Source organism: Xiphophorus maculatus, chromosome 4 (genome assembly GCF_002775205.1).
Source record: "Xiphophorus maculatus strain JP 163 A chromosome 4, X_maculatus-5.0-male, whole genome shotgun sequence".
NCBI lineage: Eukaryota > Metazoa > Chordata > Actinopteri > Cyprinodontiformes > Poeciliidae > Xiphophorus > Xiphophorus maculatus.
The window spans coordinates 3,247,314-3,269,333 of NC_036446.1; the positions used below are offsets into that span (position 1 = coordinate 3,247,314).

At 39.0% G+C, this 22,020-nt stretch overlaps 1 protein-coding gene across 1 annotated transcript in view; it reads right to left on the reverse strand.

Moving 5' to 3' along the window:
* Nucleotides 1-22,020, reverse strand: part of LOC102231542 (otogelin) — a 72,996-nt gene that overhangs the window by 10,015 nt on the left and 40,961 nt on the right. Inside the window, exons 21-44 of the mRNA XM_023332320.1 lie at nucleotides 21,906-22,013; nucleotides 21,257-21,395; nucleotides 20,527-20,661; nucleotides 20,303-20,449; nucleotides 20,104-20,223; nucleotides 19,239-19,355; nucleotides 18,459-18,615; nucleotides 17,852-17,878; nucleotides 17,312-17,488; nucleotides 13,645-13,923; nucleotides 12,804-12,921; nucleotides 12,612-12,691; nucleotides 9,138-11,518; nucleotides 7,499-7,676; nucleotides 7,248-7,399; nucleotides 6,190-6,279; nucleotides 5,922-6,108; nucleotides 4,911-5,131; nucleotides 4,689-4,827; nucleotides 3,706-3,894; nucleotides 2,601-2,810; nucleotides 2,405-2,509; nucleotides 1,269-1,373; nucleotides 1,088-1,189 (exon numbers count right to left, since the gene is read on the reverse strand). Coding sequence (XP_023188088.1) covers nucleotides 1,088-1,189; nucleotides 1,269-1,373; nucleotides 2,405-2,509; nucleotides 2,601-2,810; nucleotides 3,706-3,894; nucleotides 4,689-4,827; nucleotides 4,911-5,131; nucleotides 5,922-6,108; nucleotides 6,190-6,279; nucleotides 7,248-7,399; nucleotides 7,499-7,676; nucleotides 9,138-11,518; nucleotides 12,612-12,691; nucleotides 12,804-12,921; nucleotides 13,645-13,923; nucleotides 17,312-17,488; nucleotides 17,852-17,878; nucleotides 18,459-18,615; nucleotides 19,239-19,355; nucleotides 20,104-20,223; nucleotides 20,303-20,449; nucleotides 20,527-20,661; nucleotides 21,257-21,395; nucleotides 21,906-22,013 — 5,663 coding nt within the window. The remainder of the gene's footprint in view (nucleotides 1-1,087; nucleotides 1,190-1,268; nucleotides 1,374-2,404; nucleotides 2,510-2,600; nucleotides 2,811-3,705; nucleotides 3,895-4,688; nucleotides 4,828-4,910; nucleotides 5,132-5,921; nucleotides 6,109-6,189; nucleotides 6,280-7,247; nucleotides 7,400-7,498; nucleotides 7,677-9,137; nucleotides 11,519-12,611; nucleotides 12,692-12,803; nucleotides 12,922-13,644; nucleotides 13,924-17,311; nucleotides 17,489-17,851; nucleotides 17,879-18,458; nucleotides 18,616-19,238; nucleotides 19,356-20,103; nucleotides 20,224-20,302; nucleotides 20,450-20,526; nucleotides 20,662-21,256; nucleotides 21,396-21,905; nucleotides 22,014-22,020) is intronic.

The window sequence follows — 22,020 nt, forward strand, 5'->3', positions numbered from 1 at the left end:
ATTATTAATTTGATTATCCAATAAATAATCAGCAAATCATCTCAGCACTATATTGATGTTAAGTCGGGCAGAAAGGTCAAACTTTTTTTAGCTGCTGATGCATTTATTAAAGGAATGTTGTTGCAATTTAGGCAATAAAATCTTTATTTTCTTATTTAAAAAGCAATTGAATCATTTTTCGCTTGCATCTTTTTGTGTATATATAATATTGTATAAAAAAAGGCTTACGTGGTTAAATGGAAAGTCTGCAGAATGTGGCAAATGTTTTATATGATTAATCGATTAATCTTCAGAAAAATTTATTACTAAAATAACTGTTACCTGCAGTCCTGGTTCCCACTTTCTTTCCAGGCTTAGTTACTATATTTGGGTTTGTTTGGATTTATTTTTGTCCACTTTGTTAGAGAAACTGACTGAATTTCATTAATGTCAAAAAAACAAAAATTTGCAGTTAAATAAGAAACAGAATTAAAGTCACACATGAGTAAGTTTATTCACGTGATAAATCAGTAAAAAACATCATCCTCCTACTACTTCCTGTTGTCTTCTTTGTCGTTTCCACCAGTAGCAACATCCATTTATCACTTTTGATGGGAATTTTTTTTTCCATTGCAGTTTTTTTTTTAAATAAACTAATAAAAAAATAACACTTCATCCTAGCACAAAAACATTTTATTAAAAATTAGATTAAAAAAAATATTTATTCAGCAAATTTATTTTAGTTTTATGATTCAGCTTAAAAAACTGCTTAAAAGGAGCTTATTGGGAAACATGTTGTACAGTATGGGTGCATCAGAGACCAAAAATGCTATTGCTGATATTAAAAATGTATAAATAATTGTACATTTAAGGATGAGAATGCGTAGTTTATTCAATGTGGGAATAATTTCAATGTGAGTTTATCTGGTGTGATTTAAATGTTTGTAAGTATGAGAAAGACATCTTGTATCTTCTACCTGCTCCGTTTCAAACTAATTATGTAAAATTGCATTTTATAAAAAAAATATTTTTCCTGTTCTTACTTTCTTGTCTGTTTGAAATAATTTAGGTAATTTTAAGGTCAGGGAGCGAATGTGTGTTTCCTCACCGCACTGGTAGGACGGGCAGCATCGATCCGTGCTGTTGCTGTCGACGCTCAGCACGTCGCCGTCCCGGCAGGAAGGAGGCCTCTCCGCACAGGAAGAGCACACTGCAGGAGGAAAACCCACCCAGAATCAACAAAATGAGGATTCGGTGGAGGAATAATCAGAAACGGAGGCTGGACTGACTGCAGATGTGGGCCAGACAGCAGCTGCCTTCGGCTCTGGTGGCGACCAGCGTCTGGTCGTCTCTGCAGGCGGGAAGCTCGGACTCACAACGCTCAGGATCGCACTCTGGAAAACAAAAACACAAAGAAGGTCAGAAACAGTTGCAGTGAGTCAGCGCTTCTGTACATTTACATCTGCAGTAAAGCCATAAAGAAAGTGCATCTCTTTAAATTCCAGTGTTTTCACAGAAATAATTTGTTTTTCACCAGAAATAACAGAATTCACACTGCACTGCAAAAATGCAAAATATTACCAGTAATTTTTGGTTTAGTTTCTAGTGCAAATATCTGAAATCAGACAAAACTAACTTACAAGTAACTTTATCTTTTTCCTTTCTTTTAAAAACTTGACACAGAAATAAAATTACAACAAATTTCCTTCCCGTAGTTGATATTTGTATTTTAATTTATAGAGATTTGCAGGCGCTTGTTTATGCAAAATCAAACATTTCCTAGAAAAAGTCAGGAATGTTATAGAAAAAATAAATACATTTTTGAGTTTCAAAAGTAAAAAAAATTGAACTTTTGAAACCAAAAATGTCCATGCTTTTTCTAGAGAAATTGTAAGATTATAATCTAAATATTTAAGTTCTTCTTGCTAATTTTCAACTTTTGCAGCTCAGAAAGCCCCTTATTTTTTTCAAGATAATTTCTGAGATTAATCTAAAAAAAATATTGGCACAAATTTACTTTTTTTTACTTATTTATTTACAGTGGCCACCATTATAGTACAATTTGTGTTTTGAATCATCTTCATTTACCACCGGCGCTTATTTTAGAGATAATTTTATCATTCCTATAGAGGCTACAACTAACCTGAAGGGTAAACAAACACAAAGACAGAGAGGCTGGAAAGGAGAATAATATTTTAATGGTTTTTTTTGACTCCTGCGGTCTAAAATTACTGATTTTGCGGCATCTTTTCAAAAAGCTGCTTCTTTTTTTTTACTTTAGTTTTTAGTAATATGGTGTAACAAAAAATGTGAAATTGTTGCACATAACCTTCCCTTTGTTTAAAATTAGTCTCAAAATATCTGAGTTTTTGGCAGAAAAATTAACAGGTCATTTCTATCTACATCGGTAAAAAAGGAAACTCACCACAGACGTAGTCCGGACAGCAGGACTCTGGTCTGTAGTACGACACCAGCTTTTCCCCATATTTACACTCAGGAGGGAAGCGATCGCACAGACTCTGGTTACAAACTGCAGTACATGTCAAATCACAGCATCATGTCAGTGTTTCTTGGTTCTTTTAGTGATCAAAGCGACCTGAACGAGCGTTTCGTTGGCTCACCGCAGACTTTGTGAGGACAGCAGCTCGTGTCGTCAGACATGCTGATGATCATCTCCCCGGTTCGGTGGCAAACCGGCGCCGGCGCGCTGGAGCAGTCGTACTCCACGGGAATGATGGTGTCGTTGTCGCAGCGGTACATGCAGCAGCCGTCCTGCGAGGCCTTCCACACCTCGCCGGGCGACCGAGGAACGCCGCCGCTGTCGGTGCAGGCTGCAGACAAACAGAAGAAATAAAAGCCTGGATCACATAGAACCCCAACAGGAAACAACTTCACACAAAATAAAGAGACTTTAACTGATTTAAATCCATTTATAGGAGTCATTTGTCACAAATAACATGCAATACTAAAGCCTGACCCATTTTAATTTAGCTTTAATTTAACTTAGCACTACAAAAACACTAAATACTTCACCACAGAAGAAGCAAAAACACTCACTTGTGTTTATAATTGGTTTGGGCACCAGCTACACTGCAAAAACACAACATCTTATCAAGTATTTTTGTCAGGCTTCTAGTCCAAATATCTTATTACACTTGAATTAAGACAAAACTAACTTACAAGTAACTTTTCAGTGACATACAGGAGCTTATTTTAAGTCAAAAAATCCTTAATATTGATGAAAATGTCGCAGTTCCACTGGCAGATTATTTAACTTATATCAGGGTGAAAATGTCTTGTCTGTGAAATAATCTGCCAGTGGAACTGGTGTGTTTATTCTTTTACTGTTTTATAGTTTTTAATATTTCAAAGTATTGAGAAACAGGCTGTTTTGAATAAAGTTATATTCTTTTTTATTGTTGTGAGGATGTAAAGTGTAAAGCTGACTCAGGTCACTGTACCCAGATCTTCCTAATGGCATAAATAAAGTTGATTGATTAGAACTTTTTCATCATTATTAAGGAATTTCTTTACTTAAAACAAACTCTTATAATTTGCTGAAAAGTTACTGCTTCTTTTTTAATTGTATTAAGATATTTGCACTAGAAACTAGACACCACTTGGTAAGATTGGGTGTTTTGCAGTGTATTTGCAGTTTATTTTTGTACATTTGCTGATGTTTCTAATCCTGAGTGTCAGATGGAAGAGGTAAAGTTGTGTCCTTACAGCACTTCTCAGGGCTGACGCAGAGAGCCGAGTACGGCCGGTGAAGCAGCGTTCCCTCGGGGCAGACGCAGCCCTCCGTCAGGCCAGAGCAGTGGTCCGGATCAGAGTCAAAGTCGTGGTTCGGACAGGACTGAGACGTGCAGGCCGGCAGACAGGCCTGGTAGCTCAGAGAGCCGGGACACACGAAGGCTGCAGGGAAAGAAAATATCAGCAAATGAAGTCAGGATGCACCACCCATCAATTTATCTTGGGAATAAAGCACTGAAAGACAAATATTGTTCCATAATCTACCTTCTTTTTTCAGATTTATCCCAGCTTGATAGTTTTGAGTCAATAATTTCTAAATATTGATTAAAAAGTTCTAGTTCCACAGGTAAATTATCTCACAACATGGGAAAAATGTCTTGTTACAAGAGAAATTATCCGCCAATAAAACTAGTATTTTTTAGCTTTTTTAAATAATTATTTACTTAAAACAAGCTGCTAAGTTACTTGTAAGTTATTTTTTCTTATTTCAAGTACACTAGAAAACTAGACAAAAACACTTATTAAGATGTTTTGTTGTTTCTTTTGCTTTACAATGGCTGCTGGAAAAGAAGTTTGTTATGTTGTGGACTTAACATCCAGAGACCACCTGCTGCATTCTTGTTGGTTGTGCTTCACTAATGCTTTTTAAACATGTAAGGCTGAGTACCTGCTCAGCTGTTTGCAGCTATAGTGTAAACATTGAGTTGGGGGGCGTGGCCAGCAGCAGCTTATTGGGATTTAAAGTGACAGTGACCTGAAACAGCTCATTCTGACTCTCATTATCTAAGAATTATTTTGTGCAAAAAATGTAATGAACATATTTTTCATAACACATACATCTATCCTAACCTGTTAAAGGAAACATAATAGGTCACTTTTAATCTTCATACCTTTAAATGGTATGTAAAATATACAGTTTCAGGACTTGGGAACAAGCATGAAAGCAGGAATCTTACGGCAGTAATCCGGCCTCCTCCACTTGATGCAGACACTGAATTTATGGCAAGTTGCCACATAAGCAGCCAGAGCCACACAGTGGTTGTTCACATACTCTGAATCTCTCACCCAAACCTCACAAAACGTGCTGGGCGGCACCTGGAGACGAAGAAGCAACGATCAAACTACACGCAACACGAGAACTCAGACAGAACCTGTTGAGGAGTTCGGAGTAAACGTACAAATGCGTGGCACGGCGTGAAGTCGTTGTCCTCCAGCATGGCCAGGCAGCGTGAGCAGTCGCTGGTGGAGCAGTTGTGTTCACGCCGACGGCTGTAGCTGACGTAGCTGGTGGTGTTGGGAACCTGCCAGCTGTCGATGAACAGAACCGGGTCCTGGCTTACGGCCAAAACCGAGCCGTTGGGCAGAGTGAGATCGTTGGTCAGATCTCCATCGCAGAAACCTGAAGGGGTTAAATATTAAAATACTAAAATATTAAAACTCAAAATGTTTCTGAATGTGACAAATGCAAATAAACTTCAAACTTCAGTTCTGGTTCAGAGTTGGGTAGTAACTGGTTACATTTAGATTAGTAACTTCTTTTTTTTTTTAAATTGAGTACTTTTATTGCGCTGTACTTTTTATTTTTACTTTAGTAATTTTATTATGAAGTGTCTCTACTCTTACTTGAGTAAAATTTCTGGATTCTCTATTCACTGAATGAAAAATAAACATGTTTTAACCAAAAGTTCACCAGACACACACCTGCAGTTTCTGTTAAAGTTTAACAAGTTTTATTCAAAGAAACTGATTTTGAAAAAAACGCAATGTGATTAAAATTTGTTTCCTTACTTACATGAATTATTGTCATTTTGTCCTTAAAATACAAATAATTCCACTTAAAGTTATACGTTGGTCCATCTGATGATGTAATTTTTAATTAAATGACTGATAATTTGATCAGTAACTCAGTACTTTTTACTCTTCATTGAGTACAATTTTTCGGTACTCTTCCACCTCTTTCATATTTAATGAAAAATATCAAACATTACAGTTTTACAGGCTGAAAATATCACTGTAGCTCCAATATGGTTGGATCCAAAAGAACAAATCCAGACATATCCAAAGTTCTGCCATCTTTGATAAACCTTCAACGACCTTGGGGAGCCACTGATCCATGGTACTTCACACAACTATTCAAGAAAATATGGCTCCTTGCTTGGAGGGAAAGTAGAAACTTCTTCTCTTCTTACCACAGAGGCCCATGGTGGGGAGTTTGCTGCCTGCGTCGTCGGCGTCGATCACCATCATGCCGGTGCTGTGGTACCACTGCACCTTGAGCCCGGCCGGGCTGCGGATCAGGTACATGTTGCCTGTGTCGTAGATCTCAAAGCCGTACTTTTTAAAACGAGGCTTGGCGTAGCGCGAGTTCACGAAGAGCTGGTTAAAGATTCAAGAGTGCAAAATGTTAAATATTTACCCAATGCAGGACGTTGCAGTTTAAGGTAAGATGCGCCTTACTCTCCTCTGCAGTCTGTCGACGACAACCTGAATCGATTTGTGTGTGATGTTGAGTGAAACCAGACACAAGTTGGTGAAATTCCAGATGAGCTTTAGAAAGAATAAGGAAAATATTAATCAGTGAGGTTTGGCTGCATCCACACAGCAGGAAATATGACAGAAATCCGAGTTTTTATGCCACTGTGACGCTTCTGTACGTGGTGCTAATGAACGGTCATGTCACATTTTATCCATTAAAAGCATTAAATAAGAATGTAAACAATGACCAAAAATTATAATTATGAATTTGTGAAAGAAATCTGTCACTGATCCCAACACTCCAGACTCTGACTCCTCATCCAAACAGATTTCTCTACAGAAATTAAAGTCAAAGCTCCACAGAAAGCTGCTGTTAATTGTTCTTTTTTTCAGCTTCCTTCATGTTGATACAGTCAGCTCTCATTGATCAATAGACTTTAAAAACTTTAAAACACTGTAAAAACACCAAATTTTACCAAGTATTTTTGGTTTAGTTTCTACTGCAAATATCTCACTACACTTGAAATAAAACAAAACTAACTTACAAGTAACTTTTCTGCAAGAAAAAGGGGCTTGTTTTAACTAAATAATTCTTCAATATAGATAAAAAGTTCTAGTTTCACTGACAGATTATTTTAGGTGTAAAATGGGAAAAATGTTTTGTTAAAAGTGAAATAATCTGCCAATAGAACTAGAACTTTTTCATCAATATTAAATAATTATTTACATAAAGCAAGCTCCTATATGGTTAAGAAAAGTTACTTAGTAAGTTAGTTTGTCTTATTTCAGGAGTGCTAAGATATTTGGACTATAAACTAGAAAAATTTCTTGTTACGGTTTTGTTTTGGCAGTGTAAAAAAGCAGCGTCCATTATTACTACTACTGTGCAACATCAACGTTCTTTGCTTGGGGATCATAAATTGTTGACATCTGATTGTTGAGTCTAATTAGTAGTATGAACAATCAACCGGATTCCAGCCACAAAATCAGAATTGAGCATCAACACCTGCTGCCTGGATTTATGAGATGATGGCGCTCACCGCTCGCTCAGAGTTCACCGGACATTCCTGAATCAGGACACTGAGGGTCTCGTTGGGAAGCTGGGCAACGATGTACGAGGCAGCTTTGAAAACGGCAAAGCTGTCCCCATCAAAAGTGATCACATTGAGATCGGGGAACATCGAGCAGCGACCTACGACATAAAGCAACAAAATATCAGGGGAACTCCTGCCGAAGCACACTTCTGAACAAGAAATGGTCAAAAACTCTGGATATTTCTGTGTTTCCTTACATGGGCAATCCCATTTCGGGCAGCACTTGTCTCCATTGACCAGAATAGCAAAGCCAAGCAGGCCGCAGTTTGGAGGCTCAGCTGTGAAGGGGCAGCTCTGGGATTTATTGAACAGGATGAGCTGGTTGTTGACACAGATGTACTTTGTGCATTCGTCGACTATCTCTGCATACGGAGGCTGAAAATTGTTTTTAAATTGGAGAGATGCTTGTAAACAGGAAAGCATGTTTTCCTGTAAACATGTTTACAAGCAGGAAAACATGCTTGTAAATATGATATTCTTGTGAACAGAGTTATTCTTCCACATTTGTCGCAACGTTTTGCCTGAAATGTGAACAGGAAACTCATAAGTCTGAGGTTGTTTCCACAAATACTAGTCTGATAGACTCGGTTCAATCGGGGACCAAAGTTGCAACATTTGTTACATTTTCAGCTGCTGTGGTTTGCTGACACACTGCACTGCATCAAACAAACCAAACTAATCGAAAACCCGTTCCCCTCCTCTACTGCGGGGGCGCTCTATTAATGCCCTGCGCTAAATGTCAGATGCGCAGGATCCCGCCCACATCTCCCTGCTGGAAGGCAAAACCTGCTGGTTTTAGCTGTTAAGTTATGAATATAATCCACTAAATCTTAAATGTACGCGTGATATATAAAAGAAAAAGGTATGCAGTGCTTTGTTACCAATTGTTAACATTACCACAACAAGACAACAAGGTCAGGAAAAAGTTGAATTAAGAAAAAAAAAATGGGGAAGTAGTACAGTTATGCTAGCTTGACTTTAACAACCTTGACACGTAGATGTGACGTGGGATTCCGTGTTTTCAGTTCAGTTAAAAAACAAAAAAAGAGCGACCATCACACCAACTCTGACAGATCATCAGTAGAGCAGGTGTTTAAATTAGCTAATGAACCACAGCAGTGTTAGATTAGCTAATAGCAGCGGTAGCTAATCAACCACAGCAATCAGTTACTAATATTTGCAAAATAAACATCAAGCCTAAAAACATAATACTGCCACAGACTGAATGTTCTGTTCTTAGTGTGGGAAATGTTTGAGTGTTTTTTGGTGCTTAATCCTAAAACATAAAGTGACGCTGTTGTCAGTTGCTATGGTAACAATTCTATGTATAGCATAGCCCAGTGGTCCCCAACCTATTTAGTCGCGTGGACCGGTCAGCCCTTCGCAATTTTGCTGCGGGAGGGAGGGGGGGAGGGTAAGTATCAAGTCCGATGCTGTTGGGGGGGGACGCGCGCCGTACTCCGATGTTGTTTTGTTACTCATTCTGCTGCAAGTTGGCTCAATTTTGACGCGCAAGACGTAACCGGTAAAATCCGGTTTAGGATTTTCAAAATAAAAGATCCGGAAGTAGTTCATTATTTCTTGCATGGCCCCGTACCAATTGGTCCGCGGACCGGTGGTTGGGGACCACTGGCGTAGCCGACACAAAGAGATTGAAAAAAGAAGAATGCGAGTGGTTTTGAGCTATTCTTCAATGGCTTTTCTGCATTATTTTTCCCTTTGTTGTGGCAAACTGCACTAAGTTAGTAATACCTACATCTTCAGGTTTCTTTTAGTTAACAGGATTGTTCTGTCGATTAAACAGGGTTGGTGTGAACGCTCCCTTAGTGAACTTACAGTGCACGTCCTTATAGATGTTTCTGACATTGATGTTAATCGCTCAAATGAAGAACTCGTTGATTCGGCCGCTGTGTGAGGAGAAGTCGAAACTGTTGTCGATCCTGGACTTGTAGGAATTTTTTGGAAGGCGGTGGTGGATTCTTGAAGCGTTGTAGTTGGAACTGGAATACCAGGCTCCTGGGTTGAGACAAAGACATCAGGTCGGGATGGAGACGTCGTTGTTTCAGCTTCTTTGGTTGAGGTTGACTCTCTGGTGAAGGCGGCTGTAGATAATGGTGAAGAGACCGCTACTGGAGCTGTTGTTGTAGTCAAACGGGAAATTGCTGCCGATGTGGCAACATGATCAACCCTGCTTGCTGTTGTTGCAATGGTTGGAGATGTAGTAGCCGGTGAACCAACCACAGTTGATCTGGTAGTGGTAGCTGAAGGTCTTGTTGCAACAGTGACCCTTGCGGTGATCGGCCTAACTGCGGACGATGTGGCTCTGGAAGTAACTCTAGATGTTACAGGAAGTCTGGGTGTTGCTGAAAGGGTGGATGTCCTCACAGCGGTAGGTGTAGCTCTTGAAGAGGACACCAGTCGGGTCGTGACCTTCTCCAGGACCGTAGATACCTCTGGAGCTGTTGTAGAGCTTGTTGTGTGGAGCAAATGCAAGGACGGAGAAGACATGCTTGTAGTTGTAGTTGACACTCTGGTCGTAACTGGTTGGGAAGTCTCTGTAATTAACTTAAGAGTGGTGTGAAGACTGGAGGGTCTAGGTCCTCTAGTGGTGGTGGTGAAGGAGGCGACAGGTGGAGTTATCAGCTTCCTGGTGGTTGTGGCTCCACTTTCTGGAGCCAATGTTTCTGTGGTGGTGGTAGTTGCTGCAGAGGTAGATGTTGTCCTAGATGTTACTGGAAGAAGAGGAACTTCAGCAGATTTAGCAGACATAGTGGGAGATTCAGAGGGCAGCCCAGGTGTTGTCTCCATTGGCGGCCGGTAGGTGGTAGTGGAAGTGGAGGTGACCTCCCAGTGAGGGGGATACCGAGGCTCAGAGGTTCGCTCAGTATACAGAGGATGGGTGGTGCTCTGTGTGGTTGGGGATTGTTGCAAAGTAGTAATTCCTGTTGAAGGTTTTGTGGTGAAATGAACATCTGTGGACATTGTGGATGTTTCTGGGACAACAAGGGGTCTTGAAGTTAGTTTGCTGGAAGTGGTTTTCCCCGTTATTGGAGCAGCAGCGGACCAGGAAGTCCTATCCGAATAGGCAGCTGACATGTACCAAGAAGGAGCGGTGCTGCCTGTCATCTTAGCAGGTCTGGGTGAAGCTGTTGTTGTGAAGACTGTAGCGATTTTAGATGCAGGAGATTCTGGGACTGTGACTTTCTTTACGGTTGATGTTTGCCACCTTGTAGTAGCTGAAGTGAAGGCAGACAGTGGAGTTGTAGAGGGTTTAACATGGTAGACGGTTGTTGTAGATGACACAGAAACAGTCGAAGAAGTTGTACGATCAGTTGGAATGATGTGCAAAGTCCTTTCTGTGGTTCCAGTTTGTGTCTTACTGGGAGTGAAAGAGCTAACTGGTTGGAACGGTTCTGTTGTTGCTGTTGACGAATATCCAGTTTGTGCTTCTTTAGTAGGCGAGGTGGGAACAGGAGAAGCTGTTGTAGAGCTTGTGGTTGGTAGTTCTGGCAGGATAAATGGTGCTGTTGTCATTCCCTCTACCGGTGCAGCTTTTGTAGAAGAGGTAGTCGCTGTACTGGAGACAGTGGTTCTGCCTCTTACTGCAGATGTTTCTGCAGATGTTTCTGAGACTTGGGGAGAAACTGAACTCAAAGTTGTTTGACTAACTGCTGAACTCATGCTTTCGGATGCGTCTTTATGTGGATGACCAACCGTAGACGTTGTGATTGTGGTTGGCCTCCCAGCAGACGTAGTGGTGGTGAGTGGGGAGTACTGGGAGTCGATAGGTTTAGTGGAGGAGGAGTCAAAATGACCTGTGGTTGTTCTGGACGTGGTGGGGCTGAATGAGCTCAGCCTGGTCATCCATCTTGTTGCAGCTGATGAAGTTGTAGCAGGAGTTTCAGTTACTCTGACTGTGGACGTTGCCTCCACTTCCTCTGGCCTGACAGCAGAGGGCACTGTTGACCCAGACAGAGTTCTGGACGGCTCAGGAGTTGCAGATGTAACTCCGGCTTCCGGGCGGGCCGGCTCATCAGGGGCAGGTGGTGCTTTGGATGAGGTGGTGTATTTGCTCCCAGAAGTAGCGCTAGAAACAGCGCTGGTGGGAATTTTCACTGCGTGGTGTGTGTGTGGAGGTGTGGACGATGTGGTGACTTCATAATGTTCAGCTGCTGTGGACGGAGACGGAGGCGCCAATGAATCTGGGAGCCGAATACCTGAAATCACATGAAAACAAGTGTCAGAAAGGCAATAATTAGAAAAACAAAATGTTCATCTAAATTTATGATTTTGCTGAAAACTGAGCTTCGTGAAAATGTTCACACCTGAAAATCTTTCATTTTAGTTTTAGTGTTTTTAGCTTTTTGTAACCATAATCTGAGGGATTAGATTAGGAAATACAATTCTGCTGCAGAAGACGCTGGGCTAAACCAGCATGTTTTAGAAAGTGAAGCACTTTGCTTTAAGTTGGTACATAAAGTAGAAAGAAATCGTGAAAATACTTAATTTATTTAAAGTGTTGTGAGCTTCAAAGCTTATTGTTGTTGTTTTTATTTATTTATTTCAAAGGGAAAAAAATCACCTCACATAACAGTTTTCATCTGCAGTCCCTGTGCGTACAATCAATATAAACACAACACAACACAGGCAAAAATAGAGAATAATAATAGTGACAGTTAATAAAACCATCATAAAAAATAAAAAGCTCATGTTATTTAGTTGAATTTCTCTTATTTAGCATTTATCACAATTTTTCTTTGTAATTTAACATTTACATTACTTTTGAATCAAAACAAAATTGTTTCCCAGCTGCAAAAAAGTTAAATTACTCAAGCTGATGATGTACTTTTGACATTTTAAATTATTGTAAAAATAATTAAATCAGCAGGTTGTAGTTATCAGTAACCAGCCTGATCAAACACTGGTCACCAATTTATCTGCTTTATTTAAAAAACAGCATAATTTTATAGCTTATCCTTCCTATGCAGTAGATTTGACATAAGTCTGTGGACAAGATAATAAATATATTTTTTCTGAAATGTTTTATTTTTGCTTATTCCGTTTTTTAATGTTATTTATTTTCAAAGTGATTGACTTGATCTTGGTGTTTGTCAGTGGGCTGAAATTAATACCCAATAATGCACAACAAGCAACGCAAAATTAAAAAATATAATTAAACGTGAGTAAATTACCAACACTGAGTAAAAACATGCTGAAGTGGTGCTGCTCTTACTTTGGTACAGTTTTTCCTGCTCTACCACTTCTGTTCTCCAGACTGAATGTCAATAAAAAAGACTTTATGATACTTACAGTCTTCAACATGAACGCATCGACGGGTGATTTCATCCAGGACCATATTTGGGGGGCAGACAGGAAGGCAGCCCTCTACTCTGCACAGGAAACACATTCACAAAATAAAAGCCTCAACATGTCGGCTCCAATTAAAGCAAACTCTGATCGTTTCACATCATGTTAGAAACAGGTAAAGGTCAAAGGTCTCACTGTGGGATGGTGACGCAGGACTCGGCGGACGGGTCGCTGCAGGTCCTGAAGCAGGGGCTGGTGCAGGAGTCGTACCTCCACTGGCAGCGAGGACCCGGAGGGCTGTCTGGTTTGGGGCCTGAACAAAAAACACACATAAATAAATAAATTACCACCTAAGATTACTTTCTTTCATTAAGATGGCCACCAGGTGGCGCTGTGAAGGCCTTAGAAAGTTGGAGGGAAAATTTTAAAAAATGCTAAATTAAAAGTACATTTAAACCCATCAATTTTTTATCTTAAATTTTCCATCATTATTTTTGTTTTCTGTTATTCAATCATATTTTAAAATAAAATAAAAGTTAAAATACTTTATTTAAATGTTATTTCTAATGCTAATTTTCTGATTGGCTACCAGTCAAACTTAGTAAACTGATTTGCTCCTCAGGCAGTGATGTCAGTAACGAGTTAACAAAAAATAACAAAATCGGGGAAAAGAAAAATTTTCCAAATCAGTTTTTTTAAATACAAAACTTCTGAAACTTTAACAAAAGCAGCAAGTGTGTGTCTGGTGAATTTTTGGTTAAAACATGTTTGTTCTTCATTCAGTGGGCAGAACATCCAAGTACATCAAATAAGAGTAAAAATACTTCATAATAAAATTACTCAAATAAAAGTAAAAACTACAGCATAGTACAAATACTCCTAAAGGTAAACTTTTTCAAAAAAAGTACTCAGGTAAATTGAGTAAATGTAGCTAGTTACTAGTAAACTCTGGTTATTTCTGTGGTGTGTTTGTGGCAGTTTTATGTTTGAATTGTGTGAAAACTCTGCTGTGTTGTGATTTTTTTGTGACTCTGACCCGTCAATCTGAACAGCGACGCCTTGCGGAAACCGTAGCTGTGTCTGAACTTGAGCAGGTGGAGGCGCGGCGGCGTAGCGTGCAGGAAGAAGCCGGGCTTGGCGTGCGACTCCAGCGAGTTGTAGCCCGAGATCCAGGTGTTCCTGTGGAGGACGAAGGTGGCTCCGTCCCAGAATGCATCGCTTCCCTCCCACTTGGCCAGCCTCACCTGGCCGCTGGCAGTGGCGTGCAGGAAGTAGTTCGGTCTGTCGGCGGCTTCAAAGGAAACCCGCGATGAATCTGTGGAGAGGAAAAACTAACTATTGGTTTTGGACACCGCCTACACTGCAAAAACAGAAAATCTGACTTTAAAGACTTAAAAAAAAAACAACAAAAAAAACACCTACCTGTTTTTTGGCAATAAGCTAATGTTTGTTAATGTCTGGAAAAGGAGTTGTTTCAAAAACCTCCCACTGCCCTGTTACCTAGCAACCCAAATGAAATTCAAATGTGTAATTCGGTCAGTGGTTTTAACCACTGTATGCACTGTACACACTCCAAAAACACAAAATCTTAGAGTATATTTGCCTAATTTCTAGTGCAAATATCTTAGCACACTTGAAATTAGTCAAAAACTAACAAGTAACTTTTCAGCAAGATATAGCAGCTTGTTTTAAGTAAATAATTCTTTAATATTGATAGGAAGAAAGTATCAATATTTTCCATTGGCAGAATATTTTCACATATACATATAACCAAGGGAAAAAAGTATTTTTATAATTTAAAAACGCTGCCAATGAAACTTTAAAAAAAAATCTATTTTAAGGAATTACTTAAAACAACTTCTTATTTCTTGCTGAAAAGTTACTTGTGAGTTAGTTTTTTTTTTTCTTATTTCAAGTGAACTAAGATACTTACATTAGAAACTAGACCACAAACACTTGGTAAGATTTTGTGTTTTTTGCCGTGCAGCTCCTTTAAAATGTGTAATATCAGCTATATTTTAAGAGATTGTTATGGTTTTTAAGTAATAGAGCAACTCATTCTCATTGAAAGATCTGCTCCTCCAATTCAAATGACATAAACAAAAACAAAAGTAATCCTGAAGAATGAAATTGAAAAACACTTTAAAGATGGAGTGAAAGTTATTATTTTAAGGTAGTCAGCATTGAACAAACTAAAATATATAAGCGTTAAACTGGTCGAAATGGGTGTTTGAAGGAACCAGCAGGAGTTGGAGCAGCTTGTTGCAGGTTTGGCTGGCTGTCAAGCCTGCAGCTTGAGTTGCTATATGACTGTTTGCCAATCTGATCTCTGAACCCTTTTACAATGAGTCCATCGCCTTCATCGGTGTTTTCACAGGAGAGCTCAGATCAACGGCGAAGGAAACGGCAGGAGTGAAGCCTTGCTGGCTGTCAAACGGCTGCACACGGAATCTGATTCACTGAGAAGTTAAACCGTTTAAGAACAGATTCAGATTTTTGTGAATAGAAAAATAGGCTTTTCAATGGAGTTTATTCTACGCAACATCTTGATATGTATTCTTTCAGAATATTATCCTATTCTAAAAGAATAGGCCAATAAAGTGATGTGTTTGACATCACTTTTAGTGTCAGTGATGTCAGTGACTGTCAGTGTCCATTTTGACATCACTGGAATGTTTGACATCATTTCCAGTGATGTCAAACACATGGAAATAAAAAAAAAAGTTTTTAATTTACTAAAAATGTTGTGTGAATTAATAACATTTTAGAGCTATTTATAATTTAGAAGCACAATTAAAGAGAAATAGACCTGAGTTGCTTTGGCAGAAACACAAAATCATCTCCTGCACTATTAAACATAAACCCATTTCTCATCAAAGGCTGTTAGATAATTCTGATAATCCAGTTTAAACTCGGTTTAACTGGGGACCAAAATTGCAACATTTGTCTCATTTTCAGCTGCTGCGGCTCACTTTCACACTCCTGTGTCAAACAAACCAAACAGTTTGAAAAACCTGTTCTCCTCCTCACCTGTGGGGGCGCTGCACCAGAACTACTAAAGGAAATGGCATAAAATCCTCTAAGCTCAACTTTTTTCTTAACAAACTGTAAACAAAAATGGCGTTAGTGGTTGGAGGATTTTTCTTTAGTCCTTGGCTAAAAACAAAACACTAGCCTATTGAAAACTTTTCATCAAAGAGGTCAAAGGTCACATGTGGGGTACCCCAAGGTTCAATCCTAGGACCCCTTTTATTCAATATTTATATGCTCCCACTAGCTCAGGTTATAACAGGAAATAATATTAGCTACCATAACTATGCAGATGACACACAGCTCTACATTACGATGTCACCAGGTGACTCAGAGCCCATCCAATCACTGAACAGATGCTTAGAACAGATAAATGTGTGGATGTGCCAAAACTTTCTCCAGTTGAACAGAAACAAAACTGAATTTATTATTTTTGGACCTAAAGAGGAACGATCTAGAGTCAATGCACAGCTTCAGTTATTACAACTGAAAACCAGCGATCAGGCCCGAAACCTGGGAGTAGTGATGGACTCTGACCTGAACCTCCAGAGCCACATAAAGACAGTTACAAAGTCGACCTTCTATCACCTGAAGAACATTTCCAGGATTAAAGGACTAATGTCTCAGCCAGATCTAGAGAAACTCATCCACGCGTTCATCTTCAGTCGTATTGATTATTGCAACAGCGTCTTCACAGGTCTGTCCAACAAATCAATCAAACAGCTGCAGCTGATCCAGAATGCTGCTGCTGGCGTTCTGACTAAAACCAGGAAGATAGAGCACATAACACCAGTTTTAAAGTCCCTCCACTGGCTCCCTGTAGCTCAAAGAATAGACTTTAAAATACTGTTGTTAGTTTATAAATCACTGAACGGCTTAGCACCACAATACATTAAAGATCTGCTTTTATTGTATCAACCTTCCAGACCCCTCAGGTCTTCTGGATCTGGTTCTGCTCTGCATCCCCAGAACCAGAACCAAACGAGGAGAAGCAGCTTTCAGCATCTATGCACCAAAAATTTGGAACAAACTTCCAGAAAACTGTAAAACAGCTGAAACACTGACTTCTTTTAAATCTCAACTAAAAACCCACCTGTTTAGAATTGTATTTGAAATGTAATCAATTACAAATTTATTGATGTAACTTGACTTAATGCTTTGTTTTGATTATTGATTCTATATTGCATTGTGATTCTGTGTTTGTAATGATGTAAAGCACTTTGAAATGTCTTGCTGCTGAAATGTGCTATACAAATAAAATTTGATTGATTGATTGATTGATTGATAGTGTCTCCCACTGACACTAGGCTAGCATGTTTGTTTTGGTTATATTGACCCAGAACTCCTGCTTTTTCTCCAGACTACTACTGTCATTTCTTCAGAATCAATGACCTTCTAAACAAAAGTTTAAAAGGTCAACATTAAGCTGAAAGGAAGCATAATGTTTGCTTAATTTAAACTAACATTTGGCTGAAATGAAGCTTAATGTTAGCTTCATTTCAGCTTCTTTGAGCTGCAAAATCTACATATTTCCCACCAATCACAGTATTTCTTCCTTCCCTCCAGGTTCCTGCTGCTCATTGTTAATTCTTCTGGTTAAGAGAAGAAAAGGAGCAGATTCTTGATGGTAAATCATCTTTTTCTGCATATGATAATAATAAATATGAGCTCACCGTGTGGTCGAGCTCTGCTGAGGCCCGGCGTCATCATAAACTCTGAGAGGATCCCAGGAGCGGCGCCGACGCTGGTGTTGACCCGCTGCAGGAACACGAAGCCGCTGGACCGGCTGGCTGCCAACAGAGACGTCTGATCCCAGAAGGTCAAGAGCCTGAACGGACCTTTACCCAGAACTGCAGGGAGGAGGCACAAATCTTACAAGAAACCCAACATGTTGGAAATCCCACAGAGATTTTTGTCAATTTTATGCATTATTGTGTTTCTGTAGTCTAACAGTTTGCAGCTTCACTTATTTTTGTTCAGAAACAATGAAAATGTCTTCCATAGCTCAAAGTCATCTTCCTTCAGATAAATAAATCAAAACATCATCAACAAAACTCATTCCTCAATTCAGACAACATAAAAGCTGAAAGTACAAGAGAAATTAGCTCAGGTTTATGTTTTATTATGGGAATTATAGTTTTGTAGAAAAACAAAACATTACTGACGAAGTACTAAATGTTCAGTCAGCATACAAAGGAAAGTTATTTTTTTACCTTTGTTGTAGAATTCACAGTCATATGCTGCAGAAAAGAAAAAGGAACAGGAATTTAAAAAAAACGTCTAATAATCTTGCAATATGTCATATTGTTGTTATTTGTACAATGATTATTAGGGCCAATGTAATACAAAAAAGGAGTAAATTTGTGAGAAAATTCCGAGATTAATCTAAGAAATTTCAGATTTTTCAAACTCAGAAATTTCCAATTTTTTCCCTTGAAAATTTTTAGATAAATCCCAGAATTTCTGTTTTTGTCTAAAAATTTTCCTCCTATTGTCCCCCATCTATAATTGCCCAAACACACCATCATTAGTAGATATATTTATTGAATAATTTAGCAGCAAATAAGGTTTTTGAATTGAAAATGTTACTTATTTTGTCCATATATGGTTTTCAATTAAAATGCAATTACCCTGAAATGAACTCGATTAAAAATTTCAATTGAGGCTCGTCTCGAATTATTAAGTTATGCATCAGGTTCAAATGTCAAATTTAAGGAACAAAACCGCAGAAAATATTAGAAAGAATTTCGGGGGGAAAAAAAACTAACATCAGACATATGTTGGGTAAAAAAAGACCAATCAGTGGGAGGGTTTTCTTACGGCAGAGAGAGGGCGAGCGCCAGTCGACAGAAACGCCCTCATGGCAGCAGCGCCCTGCGTACGCCGCCACGCTGGTGCAGAAACACTCGCAGTCGCCTCCGCGGCTGCAGGCGCATGTGTCAGCGAGGCAGTTCGTGTAGAACCAGGTGACATCCACCTGAGAACATTTGGAATATTTTTAAAACTTTTATGTTACATAGATTCATTACACACAAAGTGAATCATTTCAGGAGTTTAATTGGATTATGGCTTATAATAAAACAGATTTAGTTACCCCAGAACAATAAAATCTTATTTAAGCATCAATGATCAAGAATAGGCCATTGTAGACAGAAAAAAGTAAATTGTCACCAAAAAAACAAATACATTTTGAGACTCTCTGAAATTTTCTATGAAAAACTGGAAATTTCTTAGTTTGAAAAATTAAAAATTGTTAGAGTTTGAAAAGTTGAAAATTTACTGGAAAAAAACTCAGAAGAAAGTTAAAAGTTGAAAAGTTTTGCCTTTTGAAACTCAGAAACATCCAAATTTCTTCTTGAAAATGTTTCACTTTTAGTGCCCAGAAATATTACATTTTTTTTCTAGAAAATTTCTGAGATTAATCATGAAATTAAATAAGAATTTTCTGGTTAAAAAAAAAAACAAACTCTTTTTTCTGCCTACCATGACCATAAAACTCTGTCATACAAAGGAGATGTTGATCTTGATTGGGTTTGAACCCGGTTACATACAGGAAGATAAATGAGTAAAATAGAGATCTGTTGTAGTGCCACTCCTCACCACCGGGTGGCAGGTCTGGAAGACTTCACTGAGCAGGACGGCGCACCGACGCTTTGCAAACGGCTCTCTGAGAGGACTGAGGCTGCAAGGATGTCTGATGTCTGGACTGTTCACACACTGAACACACAAACACACACAGAAAGGGGAAATTCAAACCTTATTATAGGAAAATTAAGACAAAGTATCACAATGTTACAAGAACAAAGTCACATGAAAAGAAACTTGTATTATCAGAATAAAGTCATAATATTACAACTTTACTCTTGTAATACTATGACTTCATTCTCATATTATTACAACTATTTATTTATTGTTTACAACTTTATTTATTAGTGATATTATTACAACTTTATTTATTGTATTATTTTGACTTTAATATGAGAATAAAGTCATAATAGTATAACTTCATTCATAAAATATTATGACTTTTTACCTATAATAAGATGACTTTATCTATTTATTATTTGTGACTTTATTTATTTATTTATTATTTATTACTTTATTCTTATTCTCATTACAAATGATTTATTTATTATATTATTACAACTTTATTATGAGAATAAAGTCATAAAAATATGAAAATAAAGTCACAAAAATATGAGAATAAATTTATAAGAGAATAAAGCCTTAATATTTGGACACTTATATGACTTTTTGTGTAACAATTCATTCGCATAATTCAATTTATGTATTTATTTGTTTATTTTTTCAGTATGGCCCTAATACTCCATCACAGAAAATACTCATGCAGTTTTATCTTAAATGAAATGTCGTGGTTAATTGTTAAAACATGCAGCTAGAAGAGATGAAATGACTCAGTTTTATTGTTCTCTACAGTGAAATATAAATTATTTGCTCTGCTCACCTCCATGGCCGTCCAGCTGTTTCCAAACTCCTGCGGCGTCGGCGAGTCGATGTTGTCAGGCGTCTGCATTTCGTTGACCGTCTTTAGGTCAAAGTTCCCACACAGGCCGCTGAGTTTCCCCTGAACACGTCCCGTTATCTGACTTTGCTCTTACCGCTCATCGCCATGAATGCTGAGCAGAGTAAAAACAGAGTCCTACCTGCCAGCGGGGTCCAACCTGGACGTGAACCGTCGTCTTGCGGTCCCACAGCACCGTCACGTCTTCTTCTGGGAAGTGAATTATTGTGAAATATCCAGCTGGCCAGATGAACATCTGCTGCTTCCTGTCGATCACACTAGACGGATTCTGCGTGGGATTTGGGATCTAGTTGCTTTCTTGATTTATACAGGAAACGTTTAAAACGCAGTCAAGAAGGCGCTTACTGGTTTTCCAGAGTCGTCATCAAAAGATATGAAGGATCCGCGGATGTTGATCAGAAGGGATTTCCTGCAGATGACTCCACTGTCAAAGCAGTCGACGTTCTCCACCAAAACGCTCAGCATCACATCAGCGCTGCTCTGTGGATGACAGGACACAAACTGTGTTCACCCGTCCAGCAGACTGGGAACCAAAACAGCAGCATCTGTTTCATTTTCAGCTGCTGTGGAGCAAAAATAAGTTACAAATCTCTACATTTAAAGAGGAAGTATTATGCTAAATTCACATTTTGCACATACTTGTACTTCAAATTGAGTTTTTACTGCTGCTACAAACAACGTCTGCTTACAAAAACCATACAAACAATTTTAGGCAATAAATTCATGTTTTTTGGTGTTAGCTGTTTCAAAAACCTCCAGAATGTAACGTCACAAATCGCCAGGTACTGCCCCGTCACCTAGCAACCCCCATAAAGGCCAACCAGTTACCCAGCAACCCCAGCAAAGCTCCAGCACATTTGGTCAGCTGGTTTTTACCATTTTATGTGCTGTACAATGGATGCTGGAAAACACAAGTGCTTTGTTGTTGACTTACCATCCAGAAACCACTTGCTGCATTCTGGTTGTGCAAAAAATGTAATGAACATGTTGTGTTTTGCCTATAGACCTATCCTAACCTGTTTATGGAGGCAGAATAGGTTACCTTTAAACGGATGGAGAAATGATTGTTAAGTACCTTAACAAGATAAACCTTGCAGGCCCCGACGTAGTCAAACAGCAGTCCGTCGAACGTCCTGTAGTGGCGATCACCGTAAGTCGTGCACATGGAGGGACATGGACGAAACACACACTGGAACATCCCGTGTTGGCAAACACTGCAAGGAAAGAAAAGCTTCAGTGGTTTAACATCAACTTGTTCCCACTTACTGCAGGAACCGCTTTTCACATCCAACCGTCTCCATTTGTAAAGAGCCTTTGGTTTACCGAAGGCAGAAAAGTGCTGGTAAATTGGCCAATTGTGCCATTAAGCTGTCATCTACATCATCTTCCCTGGCTGTAACTTGAAGGAAAAGGACGGGAGAATAACCGAGATCACTGGGAGGTTTCTTTCACCAGCCAGGGACGGTTTGAAGCAGATGGAATCAGAGACATGTACAAGGGCCTGCTCTGTTTCCAAGGCCTATTCTCTGCCTCGTGATAACAGAGAATTACACATATCACATGGCAACTTTTGCTGCTCTGACAGCCTCACAGCTCTATGGTGTCAGGCTAAACCGTGCAGCAGAACATTGTTGGAGATTTGTCTTCATTCTGAGGTAATTCTTAAATTTGTGATAAGAAACTGTGAGATAGTCTTGTCATATACTTCATATGTGTGAACGTACCACTGGTAGCAGGGGGAGGAAACTCGGTCACCAGGGAAATATTCTTTCCCTTTCCACAAACAGGGGCAGGCATCAGGCTCAAAGCACTCATCCCCATGTTTCAGTAACCTAGAGA